General features: G+C 35.7%; 1 protein-coding gene across 1 annotated transcript in view; it reads right to left on the bottom strand.

The window, feature by feature from the left end:
- LOC132561177 (uncharacterized) overlaps positions 1-15,299 on the bottom strand; it is a 64,246-nt gene that overhangs the window by 12,553 nt on the left and 36,394 nt on the right. Inside the window, exons 3-5 of the mRNA XM_060225903.1 lie at positions 4,816-5,006; positions 1,418-1,512; positions 878-978 (exon numbers count right to left, since the gene is read on the bottom strand). Of these exons, the coding sequence (XP_060081886.1) occupies positions 878-978; positions 1,418-1,512; positions 4,816-5,006 (387 nt within the window). The remainder of the gene's footprint in view (positions 1-877; positions 979-1,417; positions 1,513-4,815; positions 5,007-15,299) is intronic.

Here is a 15,299-nt window from a genome sequence, read left to right as displayed (position 1 = left end):
ATATCTTTATTAATTTTTACTCTATTTAATTATGTTTTTTTCCCTCTCAATTTCGTTTTTCTCATCGTCATCGTCATCTTTAACTTACTTGGATTGTCCACGATTTACATAACAGATGTAGTTGATAAAGCAGAAGACCTTTTATGAACAAAATGATTCTCCTTGTACATTCTGTTGTCCATATATGTTGATAGTTTCTACGAATTTGAGTATCAATTAAAACTGACCGAATCGAATTTTCTTTGTTTGTTTTCGCTTTGTATTAGCCTTTTCGATGTATTGTGTTGGTGGAAATTTAAAGACATATAGATAAATATATTACTTGTTTGTCCTATTTTATTGAAAAGCACGCAATATGACCATTAAGGCCCTCGTCAACAAGATTTTGGTTATTAGATTTGCTGTTACTTTGACTTCCTTGAAGCAGTGAAACTTGCGTGGAAATTTAGTCATTAATTTGTCTATACTCATAAATATCATAATGTAACCGGGAAAAGTAACGCCCTATCAAATCATGACATCGAGATTAAAAAACGAAAGTGCGGAAAAAAAACCCAGAAAATACCAACACGGTAACATCATCGAAATCAAATCTTAAATTTCATAAAACTAGGATAAAATATGAACAAAAGAACGAATCACACTGAAGCTCCTCAACAATTGCAAGGAGAATAAGACCTGGTGTTCCTGAAGCATATTCTACTTGTGAACATCGAGGCAGCAAGTAAAATTCATTCATACCATTCTGTCGGAAGGAAATTATCATAAAGGCGGACATAGTGACTACACAATATACGATGATGTTAAGTGACCGTATCACATGTTTACTGTATTGTAACGATCTCACACAGGCAGCTGTTTAGCAGGGACAAAATACCTCGATATGCTGGCAGATGGTAGTGTTATTTCTTAAGTAGTCCTTGAGGAAGCGAATGGTACATTTCAGCACAGCTGATGGTCTACAACTCCCAGCTAATCCTATAAGGCAACGTCATGTCAATCAACAAGCGCAGACGTCAGAACATAAAAAAAAGAAAAATATAATTCTGAATTACCACTAAAGCAGATAGGAAAACTAATAGCATTATCAACACAAAAAATTCGTTAGAGCTAACACCTGTACAAGAATGGCGAACCAACAGGCGTTAGTGAAACACTCATATATATGCTCATATCTTGTAATAAAGACTGACTGCTTTCAAATAGTCCAGCATTTTATATATATATTTTATGTTTCAAAAAAAAAAAAAAAAAAAAATTATAGAATCGCTATGCAACAATAAAATGATCTTGCAATTACCGTCAAATTAAACATGCTTTATTATTCCATTAAATTCAAAAAGAGAATCGATGTTAGTCGTAGTTTTAGATAAAAATTATATTAACAAATTGGCAACATTGTTCATTGATAACTGACCTTTAAGCTTTGGAGCGACTTCCGGTGGTGTCTGGTGTTGGAGAGCCGTAACCTTGTCTATGACCTCTTGTCTGACGGGAGAGTGCGGGCGTGACCTGTCAAAGGGAGGACGTCTTAATGACAAAATTATCATGAATACTGCTTGGCGAGTGTTTCTGCTAGCGGGCATTGTTTCCCATCAGGAGTATGGATCATGTTCAATGTTATATAAACAAGTAACAGATAGCAATATATATATATATTTTATCATAGTTTACGAAGTAAACCTTGTAAATCTAATCGTGTCATTTGTTTAGGTATTCCAAACGTCTGCTTCTTCAACATATATTCCTGAATTTTCACAGCATTTTATTTTTGTTTTATTCTTATCATTTGGAAGTAATGCCGGTTACCTAATGATGAGTTGCAAACTATAAATTGTGTGAAATTCCACAAGTTTGTTTCCATATTTATTCTTTAATTCAAACCTGAATGAATGTATCTATTCTTTCTCAAAAAATCAAGACACACTCACTAGCCAAGCAAGCCCAAAATAAATATGAAATTGACCAAATGTGTTTTCTATTCTGTGACCAGTGTTATTGATAAAATGTATCGGTATAAAATATTATATCAGTAAAGAAAATCTTGTTCTTTCTTCAAATGAGCAACAACAAATTAAATCTCCGAATTCGAATCTTCGTTTTCCTCTCCTAAGTCTGGAGATTAGCAGTGACCGAAAAACTCTCCCCGATTACAGAGTTAACCTGTCGTTTATAGTTTTATCATTAGTCAACTCAGCCTAGACCTTTGCATTGTTTACTTGTAAACGTTGAGTACTACACGGCTATGTTTTCCCGGGAAATAATTCCTCTTTTCCTGGTGGGAATAATTACCGTTTCAACGATGACTGATACAAGCAAATGCTTAACGGTGACTCAAATGTTGATTTTACGAAATAATTCTGAACAAATCACAAACGTTCTCTTCCTAGATGACACCAACCTTCCTTCCAGTAATATTTGATGTACTACAATTAGATCGTGTTGTAGTTAGTGTTTGTTTAATGTTTGTCCTGAATTTATTCCCAGATATATTCCCTTAAATTTTGAAACCTTATAATCATGCATAACTCATTTTGTTGCATAATGTTTCAATATTTCTTAAAATTTGTTTTTTAGTAAAAAAGCAGGAAAACCCGTTTTGGTACCTTTTTATCCCTGAACTTGTTAACACGTTTTCTACAACATTTCATTATTTGTCGTACACTGCATGGTAACTAAAATGTTAGTTTGAGCAAATTTTCAATGTAATTAAACAAAAATTTTCAAACGAATACATATGTCAACTTGTTTCATTAAACGATGAAAAGGGAAAATGTACTTTTGTCCCTGTATAGGTAATAAAAGAGTTTTCAGAAACAATACTGTGACATGTTAATTCTGAAATAAGCCAACGGATATAAAAAACGAAGAAAAAAGTTCTCCTGTTAATACACAATCATACACTATTATTACAAATTGAAAGAAAATATGATATTTCGGTTAAAAAAAAAGTCTATAGCCTTCATGTAAATCAGTGCATCGCTCTGTTATATTCTGTCGTCGATCTTTGAACTAATTAATTACAGAAGGGAATGGCGCAACATTAAGTCGCACATATCACTATGGAATTGTAAAACAAGGTTTAATACATACTGAAAAAATGAACTCTAAAGATTCAAGCATCGACATAACTAAACGTATACATATTTAGACCAATACAGGATTTGATATGGTTAACAGAGAAATACAAGAAGGAACCCTGTTTTATCCATTTAAATGAAATCATGACTAAAATACCCGCAACATTTTGAAGACGTATCACTATTAAATCTGAAGGTGTCACAAAACATCACTTCCATTTACTATCCAATTTTCATCATCACACTTCCCAGTCATGACTTCTGATCCCGACATATACAGAGATTACAAGGCGACGGTAATGAAAAAAGGGTGTACTGTGTTGGGTTGACCAAATCCCTAACTGACTAGAATACAGTCCAGACGAAATAGGCAAATTCCAATTGTTTTCGGTATTGATGTATTTCCACGGCAACGCCATTTCGTGTGTTCAAAGCGTAATTGCATTAGACAAGAATGCTCTCTTAGAAAAGGAAATTACCATCGTAAGGTTTAAAATAGGAACCCGAGCGCTCACTGGCTGATTTATGCCGACACGTCGAGAGTCTTTTGGTAAGAAAGAGTTTATTTAGACAGTGAAAACATGTGTTTACCATTTTCTGGTTTGTTTCAAAGTCTTTTAAGACAAAGAAAATTGAAAGTTGTCTTAATTTGTTTTGTCACTAAATTATCAATTTTTAAAAAAAATGTTAAGTTTTGTTAAAGCTTCTTCAATGAGAGTTTGTGTTGTTGTTATGATACATTCTAAATATTGAACAAGGACGAGAAAAACTTAAGTTAAGGCCAAAACAAATGATGAGGTTTTGTGGATTTAGTCATTTACATCTGCACATGTTTCTAAGGATATTAATACCGACCTTAATTAACATGTTTCGGATATTGCGTCACCTTTGTTTACATTTTTTCATGCCATTGTCTCCATAGAGATTCAAAATTTAATTACTTTACTGATTATATCTCAACTGAACGAAACCATGAATCATGATAAGTTCCTTCAACTTTAGATTGTATGTCTTGAATCATGACTTAGGCTCCTCGGAATGGCCGGCGTATACAGATTACGTACAAAAATGATAAAGCAAAACCCTAGTATCATCACACTTAAATGACATACAGTTGACAGGACAGCAAGGCATCTGCCTTATCACCTTGACAATTAACGAGCCGCCTTCCTTACCGAATCATCATTTCAAGTTGAACATCGAACATTTCCTGCCTACGTTAACGTTCAACATTAATGTAAGGCTATATAATACAAACATGAAGCTTCTTATTGTTGGAAATAATATATTTTTAATAAACCACAAAGGACGTTATAACTGCAATATGTTAAGGGGTGAGACGATACACTTCTCATGGTTCTCAAGCAGGGACGGCTTAATTACATTATAACGGATGAATACAAGTTTGAAACAAAAAGAAAATGATGAAACAGTAATTACGTTGTTTCTTTTGATACTATTTTACCTAACTATGTTGAATTTGAGTTTGAATACTGATAACGTTCACACGTTACATTTTCACCAATGTCCATGTTGGACCTTCATGAAATGATTCAAAGATTCCAAGCATTAATGTTTGTGATGCATTGATCGTGGCAGTGATTTGATTTCTTTTATTTTATTCAATTTATAGTTTGTCTTTGATCTTATTTTTGATCTTACGATATATTCGTGGTTGCGCGATCCCCGTGAATGTCTCTATTCTAACTTAATATGAAATATCGCTATACTTTACCTTTGAAGAATGAATAATTTGATATCATCATCACTATTGTATCCGTCAGTCACGCGACGATCATGGATTACAGGTTTATTTCCGGCTACAGGTCGAACCGGATGTGGCGAGTAGGTAGCGGATGGGGGTCGAAGCCCTATAAGTCCATCAACAGTGTCGCAGTAAATGAAAATCAACAGCAGGTTAAACACCTATAAATGGAATAATACAAACTGTCAGTCAAACATGTTGAAAATGAAGATTGTACAGAAGGCACACAAGTAAATAACACCTTCAGGTAAATTTTAGAGTTAGATTCAGTACAGCAAAATAATGATATGAACTACATCATACAGTTGTCTTTTATGACTTTTCTGCGGTACTGCATCATACAGTTGATTGTCCTTTTAGAACACGTCAGTAATGCTACATCATACAGCTGTTTCGTCTTCTAGGACTCGTCAGTGATGCTACACCATACAGCTGATTGTCCTTCTAGGACACGTCAGTGATGCTACACCATACAGCTGTTTCGTCTTCTAGGACTCGTCAGTGATGCTACATCATACAGCTGATTGTCCTTCTAGGACACGTCAGTGATGCTACACCATACAGCTGTTTGTCCTTCTTGGACTCATCAGTGGGGCTACATCATGCAGTTGTTTCGTTTTCTAGGATTCGTCAGTGATGCTACATTATACAGCTGAATATCCTTCTAGGACTCATCAGTGGGGCTACATCCTACAACTGTTTCGTCTTCTAGGATTCGTCAGTGATGCTACATCATACAGCTGTTTGTCCTTCTTGGACTCATCAGTGGGGCTACATCATGCAGTTGTTTCGTTTTCTAGGACTCGTTAGTGATGCTACATCATACAGCTGTTTGTCCTTCTAGGACTCATCAGTGGGGCTACATCATACAGCTGTTTCGTCTTCTAGGACTCGTCAGTGATGCTACACCATACAGCTGATTCTCCTTCTAGGACACGTCAGTGATGCTACACCATACAGCTGTTTCGTCTTCTAGGACTCGTCAGTGATGCTACATCATACAGCTGATTGTCCTTCTAGGACACGTCAGTGATGCTACACCATACAGCTGTTTCGTCTTCTAGGACTCGTCAGTGATGCTACATCATACAGCTGATTGTCCTTCTAGGACACGTCAGTGATGCTACACCATACAGCTGTTTCGTCTTCTAGGACTCGTCAGTGATGCTACATCATACAGCTGTTTGTCCTTCTAGGACTCATCAGTGGGGCTACATCATGCAGTTGTTTCGTTTTCTAGGATTCGTCAGTGATGCTACATCATACAGCTGATTGTCCTTCTTGCACTCATCAGTGGGGCTACATCATGCAGTTGTTTCGTTTTCTAGGACTCGTTAGTGATGCCACATCATACAGCTGTTTCATGATGCAAAAGGCCGAAAGATAGACGCCTATTAGATGACTGAGGAAAACGGAAAGGAAAGCCAAAAAAAGGATGGGAATGTGCACTAGGCCCTTATTTCTAGTACGCGTGTATATTCTGAACTGTGTAACTATCAGAATGATTTACAACATTAAATCTGTTTGATATAGCAGTGACAAACAATAATTCAAATTATATCATACGGCTGTTTCGTCTTAATGAACTATATCAAAAATGTTTTATTTCCTTACATTTTTCTCGATTATTGGACCTCAACTTAGGGGGATTAATGTTGTAATCGCCCTTCCTTGCGTGCGTCCGAAGTTTGATTAATATAAGTGATGAACATTTGTGATCTTGATTTTATTTTGATACTTATAAGTCGATGTGATGCGGTCAAAGATCAAACCTGGCCACGTTCGAGATAAACATAGTATATCACTATAATCAAAGTTCAACGAAGAAATCTTTGTAATCTATGGACGAATTTATCATAAATACATATATACAAGAAAACCAAAAGCTCAAGCTGTCATAATTGTTAAATGCAAAACTTTTCGAAACATTGTTTATAATATGTAAATAGACACGTACGTATAATGTATTTCACTCTGTCTGAAGCAAAGTCAAAATACATCAAAGGTTTGATATGCACAAAGATATATCAATTACTAGTATCGATTCAACGCCACAACATATTGGCGCGTATAGATATGGTAAAATCACAGCTGGTGGAAGATACAAACGCTATCCTGTCATGAATTAACAATGACGTCAGATTAGTGGAGATATTCTCCTAAGCCCGAGCGTCTAGATGGAAACTATTCAATAATCTATAAACACATTGCAAAGGAAAGAGAAAAAACTCTTGTTCGGTCTTGTTGAATAATTAATGTACAGGTCGTGACGTTATGCATGAACGTCTTCATGTACGCGTTATAGGAAATCAGTAGAGAGAGAGAGAGAGAGAGAGAGAGAGAGAGAGAGAGAGAGAGAGAGAGAGAGAGAGAGAGAGCAAAATCTCAATTTATACTTAAAAAGTAGGACAATTGTTTTTTTAGTTTTGTATTGATAAAAATGAATAAATAGCAGATATAATGACTTAAGCTCAATTGTTATAATCTTTAATATCTACCACAAAAATGTCAGACATCGCAAGTATCCAAACACATCACTTCAAAATTGATTATAATGTAAACAATTCTAGAAGTCTTCATTAACCACACTGTAGTGGCCGGTTAGATTCCAATATGCCCTAGCTCCTAATCAATTTAATCAAAATACAGCATTATCGTATGTTCTATAAACAGTAGGACAGTATCTAGTGCAATTTCTAACACAATCCGTTAGCAGTGGCCACTCCAGATTTCAATTTCAGATATTTAATATTGGCCAACAAGAGTCGCATCATAACTTCCACTTAAATGATAATTAACCATTGAATGAAAGCTAGGATCTTACAAAGACAAATCCAGATTGTAGTACTAAGCATGATTTTGGACTGAATAAAATGGTTTTCATACATTCCTAATGTACCGATAATTACTGTTTTAAGTTTACGTGTTCTTATTTCAAGATGTGGATAGTACACATCTATGCATGAACAGAATTCTGACGCGAATATACGAACGTTTAGAGATGTCGATTTATTCAACGCGTGCGGGTTTTCCGGTGTGACGGACGAATCGGTATTAAATCGTACAAAAATAAGTGTTGCATGAGTAAACACAAGAATTAGATCTGACTGAGAATCTTCAAAAACATGTGCCGTAGGCAGAAGGATGACATTCAATGGGTTTTAGATATTCCATGGTATGTTGTTTTTAAAGACGATTAAGGCAATACCAGTGTGACGTTTGCATATTGACTCTTGGTAATCGATGATACATTAATCTGTTTTAAAACAGTAATTCCTTGGCCCAGCTGTCCACACTGCATGATTCGTCGGGAACTGATGCTTTCTCCTTTCTCAAAGGCACTATTTGTTCCAGGAATTATATTATACAAGTCCATCGTATATAACTACCAAAATTGATAACCAAGGACATGACAAACTCGACATCTTTTCCTACAACGAAATCAACAAAAACAGCTTTCCACGAAACTATATCATAAGCGTGATAATTTCGATGTCCCTATTGTGAATTTTCCATTTCTGGATAGCAACACCCCATCATCCCCAACACATGGTGTTTACATGTCGCAGGTAATTTGATATTCAAGGGCATATTTCCATTATCACTATTTTCGTGCATGTAGCCGTCAACTGAGAGGCAGTGTGTCACGGGGTTTCAAAAGATGAAGGTTTCCGAAAATTTTGGGAACGTTTTACAGTCGACATAGTGATTTCATTGAGACATATTCTACTTCTTTATACGATAGTAAGCTGGATATGTTTGATGCTCCGTTATTTTCGTGTTGGTTCCGTTGTCGTATACCTTGCTTCAGTTGAGAACGTAATATTACTTACTTTGAATGATCAAGATAAACATGGCAGGTTTCGCACTAGCACGATGAGGCTTTCATATCGCAACTTCCCACAACCACACGCTCTCAACACACGCAACCCCTCGTAAACATAGGAAGACCATATATATTGATGGGACTTTGAGCAAAACAAAACTTCTATTCAAACGAAATTTATTTATTAACCAACTTACTAAGGGTTGATCAAATTTAATCAATAATGCGTTCAGAACGTTACACAGGAAACAGAAACGACTGTAAGATTTCTCTCTCCCAGAGTCAGGTGTTGTCTTCCATCTTTTCTAGGAAAGGGAACGTTGAAGACGCTAACCCAGATATGTGGCCAATATTGCAACACTTGGTGTGCTCTGTTTTCCATTTTAGAAAGAGTTGTTTCATCTGTCATTGTGGAAAAATATTGATGATTTTCAAAGATGAGTCACAGGTTACTGACACACTCCTTCCATACACATGTACTTGTGGTTCTTCTAAAGTGATCAAACATGCGCTTGTACACCTCCTCTTCTAGATTTCGTCATTTTTCTCGATTACTTTAGAATACCCTTAGTAGCCGCCTAGGTTTAACAAAATGGCCATTAACATCACGAATGTGTGATAAACGGACGAAACAGCTATATGATGCAATTTGATTCTTAATTTAGCAATACTATATTTAGCTCTATTTTTTAAAGTTACTATTCACTTGTTTGCCTTTAGTACAACATTTAAAATAAATCAATCTAACGTTCGTCCATAATGAATGGCAGGTGCGATTTGTGAAGTTGCAATTCAAAAACAAAATATCTGCAAAAATGACAATTCGTAATGCAAGTGGTCATTAGGATTTAACGTCTTAACAATTTCGGTGAATTACAAACGATCTCCCCAGTATTTGACAGAATGGCGCTATTTGGCGACTAAGTAAGTCATATTGCAAAGAATCCATGACGAGCTGGCATCAGGTTAAATTGTTTCTCTATGAATGTGGTTTCATGACCTGATATGGTGTCGGTAGCGGTGCTGTGGATATCCATAAAAAATCAACCAAATCCTAAAATGCCAACATAACCACAATCTAAACTCAAATTCAATGAAACTAGCGCAACATATAAACAAAAGAAAGATTTACACGGAGACTCTGAGAATATGACCAGGTGTTCCAGAAGAGTAAGCACCTTCTGCTTCATCGATGACACCCGCAATGTAAAGCTTGGTCATGTTACATTCTTGAATGAGAGCAAGGTATACAACAACGGAACGAACAGGTACACTTTCGAGAATCAAACACGTCTTGGTTCATTTCGGACAAAGAAATTTCATATGTCTCAATGAGATTACCATGACCACCATAAACCCTATAATTTTTAACCTGCATCATTTGAAACCCTGTGTTACGAGTTTGACCGTCATTTGAAGACTTCTCGCACGAAGATCGTGATAACTGGAACAGACCCTCGAGTATCGAATTTACTACAGCATATTAGGTTGAGGATGCAGTAATATTACTATCCAGAAATGGCAAATTCAAGATAGGATAATTTAAATCTTATCATACAGCTTGGTGGTAAGCTGTCAATGTTGGTTTCGTTGTAAGAGCGATATACGTATCTGATGCAGACGAGTCGATCGTGTACTTGATTGGATATAAACGATGGATGTGGTAATTAAATTCCATGTTATTTAAAAACAAGACGTCATCAGTTTATCTTAAGTTGACATTGAATGGCTTTGCAGGGTTTATGTGATTTTAATAACTTTTCGATAGATTAAGCAACATATGAAAACAAAAAAACAAATCGGCCAACAGAGATGTCCCTGTGAATTGGGTGCGAATCATTATGTTCTTAAGAATACTGCTTTACGCGATTAGAACATTCTCCTCGCCTTAATTCCTTTGAAAAAACTCATCAGAGGACAGCGAAATCATCAACTAATTCAGATCAATTGCACGAGGGCAATCATGACAGCTGGACGTTACGACTTGTATTAAGAGCAAACGCTTCCTGATGAATATTAAGGAAACATGTTTGATATTTTGCTATCAAATAGAGCAGTGCTCGTTGGAAAACATCCTTCTAGAAACAAGGTACATTGTATGTCACAACACTGCATTTTTGAGTCATATTGTTATTATAACTACCTGAACACATTCATATTTTAGTAAAATATGTACATATTACTTTAATTGTGAAGTAGTGGGTAAGCAGCAGCATACACCAGTGACACATCTTATTACTAGTATGCAGTAAACCAAAAATAAAAAATATTCGCTAATTTGACACAGTGATTATAAAATATCCGTATCATATGAGCTATAAAATTAATAAAGTTAAAAGAAACTTTTTATCCATTCCTATTTCCCTACATATTTACCTAAAGTTCGAGGAGACATGATATTTTCGCAATTGGTAGACGACGTACACTCATTGAAGTGGTCAACACTTTGTCTCTATATAGTTCATGTTATTTGCTTTGATATCTTTATATTGACGAACGTGCTGTAGTGTTCCCAATATTTAATTAGGCATATTTGCTTACGAACATTTTATAAAATAATACATGTATATGTATTGATATGTTAATCCATACAGTTTCGATTCTGGGAGTTTTTTCACTCATGACTGCATAAGTCCGGTCTTACATACAGATTGTGCCTACCAAACAAGTTGCTGCTTCTGCTCCGTTAGTTCGGCCGCTTGACCAGTTTAGTGGGTAAAAAGACTAATCAATACAAGAACATGGCTATGAATGCAGTGGTAGCCCTAAGCAAACGCCTGGATGATACTTAGGTTGTTTGTTTCGGATGTTACTTCCTGGCAGAATAAAGGGATTCAACATTACCCGAAAGCTGTCATTCTGTTCCCTAAGATATGAACATTTATAACGATATACAATGTATATATTTATGTGTGTATATATGTTCGTTAGAATTAATCTTTGTACCAAACGTCTATTCATCTCTAAGACATGTTGTATTACATTGATATTTCTTACACAAAGTTCACCCTTTGATCCATTCATCCCTTTGATCTTTAATGGTAATAGATTAATGTACCGTTTGCAGCTAAATAAGATAAAAAAGGAGCGACGTGGAAAATACTCAAAGGATATGTTTAAGTGTTATCAGACTGAAATGTCACATTATATACACTTCACTCCATGTGGTCACGTTACACAAACAACAGGCAATGTACATCAGACCAGGACACTAGCTTATTGTCAAATATTACCAATTGACAATTGTATTATATACTTACTTACTGGTCAAGCATCACCTAGTTACCAACAGTCAAGTCTCACTTATTTACTAAAGGAAAGACGCTGAGGTTGTCTGATGCCATCTAATTTGTTAAGGTTTTAACAATACATATAATGGTTGCTATGGAAAATGTGCGCTCTCGTAAATTCGGAATAGAATGCATTCTGCATGGTTCGTGTGAGTAGTTGATTGTAATCAATCATTACCAATGAGTCGTTGACAGGTAATATATCATACTCTACTCAATCATTTATAACCCTTCAAACTGAAAAAGACAGCTCCTACCAATGAAACCATCAATAGAAAAAAATACCTTGCTCGCCGTCGAACATGTACCGGTTTTAATTTGGACACGAAATCAACCACTAATAATTTTCATATATTCTGTTATGAGACGGCATACAACTTCATTTATTTGACCAAGCTATAGCACCCTGTAGTACTCATGTTTTGTTTGAACGAATATAAATGTAAGTTGTCTTACTGTGAAAGGGAACCAGAGTACCATTTCACATCCTATCAAAACTCAAACAGACTAAAGTAAAATGTGGAACGCTCTGTGTCAAGGCGACTTTGAAATGCCTGTTGACTAGTTCTAGTATCCATTGTCAATATTTTCATTTAATCTTAACTCTAAGGACATTTCAACCACCTGAAAATATTGTTCCGTATTTGTTTCTTCTGATAACAATGAATCTTATAATTTAAATGGTGTGTAATTTCACCAGATTGCAATACCTTCCTCGACAGTATCAACGCATTCATGTTTTAAGCTAGCTTCTGTCTACAGACTAACAGGAAGTGTCTGAAGGAGGCAACCGAAAAGTGAAAGTAAACGTTTGTCATCCCTGGCAGAAGTTTTGGTTGTGACGTGAAGACGGCGAGCAGCCAGAAGGAGATCTGTTTAGCTATATGGATTATTACTCATGTTTCCGAATAAGGCACTCTCTTTTTTCTTGTTCGTACCTTTTCAAAGGTTGGTTTAATTTGGTTTTTTGTATTATTAAACGTCTATATCAACAGATATAGTCATTTGCGTGTATTTTTGGAAGCCTGTGGTATGCCCTGGTAAGCCATCTTGTTTTAGTACGGAAATAAAGCCGACTTTATAATGTTCCATGTATCGCACTGGAGTATAATGCCGCAGGCAACCAGCAGGACACTCCATCCTGACACAATATATTGACAGCGGCCAAACCTGTCGTTAAAACCACCACAGTGTGAGGTGTCAAGCAGGCAGAATTAATTACCATTTCTAAAGTTTCAAGTATAACTCGATCGGGAACAACAGTGAAAGGCGTCCTCACGTAGGCAAAAGTTTAACTTAAGGATAACTTTGTTGCAGTTATATTTCAGATATCAGGGAAAGTAGTTGAAAAAGATGAGAAAAATCTTATCTGAAGTTCGTCCTCCTCTTGTGGTCATGCAATGGAGATAGTAATTACAAATCTTACGCCTTACCTCCAAGGCAGCTATATTTGTTCATCAGTGCCATGTGTAATTTTGCTCCCTTTAAATATCTTGTTCTGACCTCTGCTTCTTTCAAGATCCTCAATATATATCCCTTTTTTCAGTGATTCAAAACCATAGACATTGAGCATCCGTTGAACAAATGTTAATCAATATTGTTCCGGAAGAGTTAGCACCTTCAGCTTCATCGACCACACCCTGCCAGCCTGTAAATCTTGGTAAATGGCACGGTGCACAAGGCAAACAACAACAGAACCAACAGCAATCCTTTCGAGCATCAAAACATGTCAAACTTCAAACGCAAATTGACTTCTAGTTAATATCTTTTTTATATGCATTTAAATGAATTACACATTTATGTTATCTAAAATTTCGAAATTCAATCGTATATCATCCATTCATCAAACAACTATATACTTGCGAAAGGAAACACATGTAAGGTTGGTAATGTTATCTGAATTATGTGATTATATGATTAATATTGAAAACTGTTAGAACATTAGTGGTAGTCTGTATTACTTTTAAGGATAACAACAAATAGCCCTAACTATACACACTATGACCTCGTTCACTTAATTTCTGCAACTGTCACGACAAGCTGACAGTTTAAAGAACCCGCCAATCTTTCCTTGTGTATGCTTAATAGTATATTTTGTAATGGAAATACAAAGAATGCCACATTACAACCTGTGAAACTCATGAATACAAAACAGCTCGGGGAATTACAAACGTGGCCACTGCAATATCTTTTGCACACCCGGATATATTTTATGTGTCAATTTCGATAACAATGCCATTTGAATAAAACTCTAGGCAGTCGGCTGTCGATGTTAGACAACATAGCACGCACTCACGCATTCTTTTCAATTTAAATGGCCTCGGCCCTTTACTTTTATGCATTAGCATGTACTTATTTTTCTGGGAAGATAGCTAGAGGGAGGATGCTTAGACTTGATAAAATCTCTGTCATCTGTATTGTAGGTTAATTTGCAATATAGTCATCACACCGCAATAGCACATCCGCATATAAATAATATTGCTTGAATTATTATACCTTCTGATACTAATATTAGAATGATGTCATCCTTACTGCTATGTTCACCCCTCAAGTTTGTCTCGTCTTGGGCTGGTAAGAAATTATATAGCCGAACGTCTTTTGCCTTGGAAATGATAATGAGTGTCGTACAAGTCGGTTATGAAAAGAATACTCAATTTCTGAAAAAAATTGTATTAAAGACATTCAAGTGAAATAATTGTAGTAACTGCAGATTGTGATCCTCGAGCTTCTTGTGCTTCAATCGTTGAAGAAATATGCAAAGATAACAGTTTGCAATGACAATGTCAAACTAAATAAGTAATCCATTTCAGAAGATAAATTCATAAAACATCCTCGCAAATGCGTGAGCAATACCTTACTAAATCGAGCGTTAATCAAAACTTCATCAATTTTGTCTCTTAACGTCAATATTCAGGGCATCGAATGACATTTCCCTAAACAACAATGACCAGACTGCCTTAAAGCACCACGTAAACTAATTACTTCGTTTAATGGAAATAGATGAAAACATTAATTTCTCCATTACAAGATTACATTAAAATAGCTTGTTATAAATATTAAGAGTTATGGAAATTAATCTATGGATCAATCCTTCTATAACGAGATTATATGCAATGTAATCGATTGAGATAGCTCTCTGGTAACAGTGGTAACACCATAATCGTCGTATAAATTATGAATCCCGCCGAATACGTTGAAGTTACCAAAGTTGCAGCGACGGCTATAGATTCCATTCAAGTATTCCATTTAAATGGGTATCACTATGTTCGCGGTGACCACTCAACACAATGAACGTTATTTGGGCAAAGAAATGATAAACAAATATTGTCATTAATTAA

This window comes from Ylistrum balloti, unplaced genomic scaffold (genome assembly GCF_031769215.1).
Source record: "Ylistrum balloti isolate Yb309-2 unplaced genomic scaffold, AGI_CSIRO_Ybal_v1 Utg371162, whole genome shotgun sequence".
NCBI lineage: Eukaryota > Metazoa > Mollusca > Bivalvia > Pectinida > Pectinidae > Ylistrum > Ylistrum balloti.
Note: the sequence above shows the minus strand (reverse complement) of the source record. Positions and strands in the feature narration are given on the sequence as shown.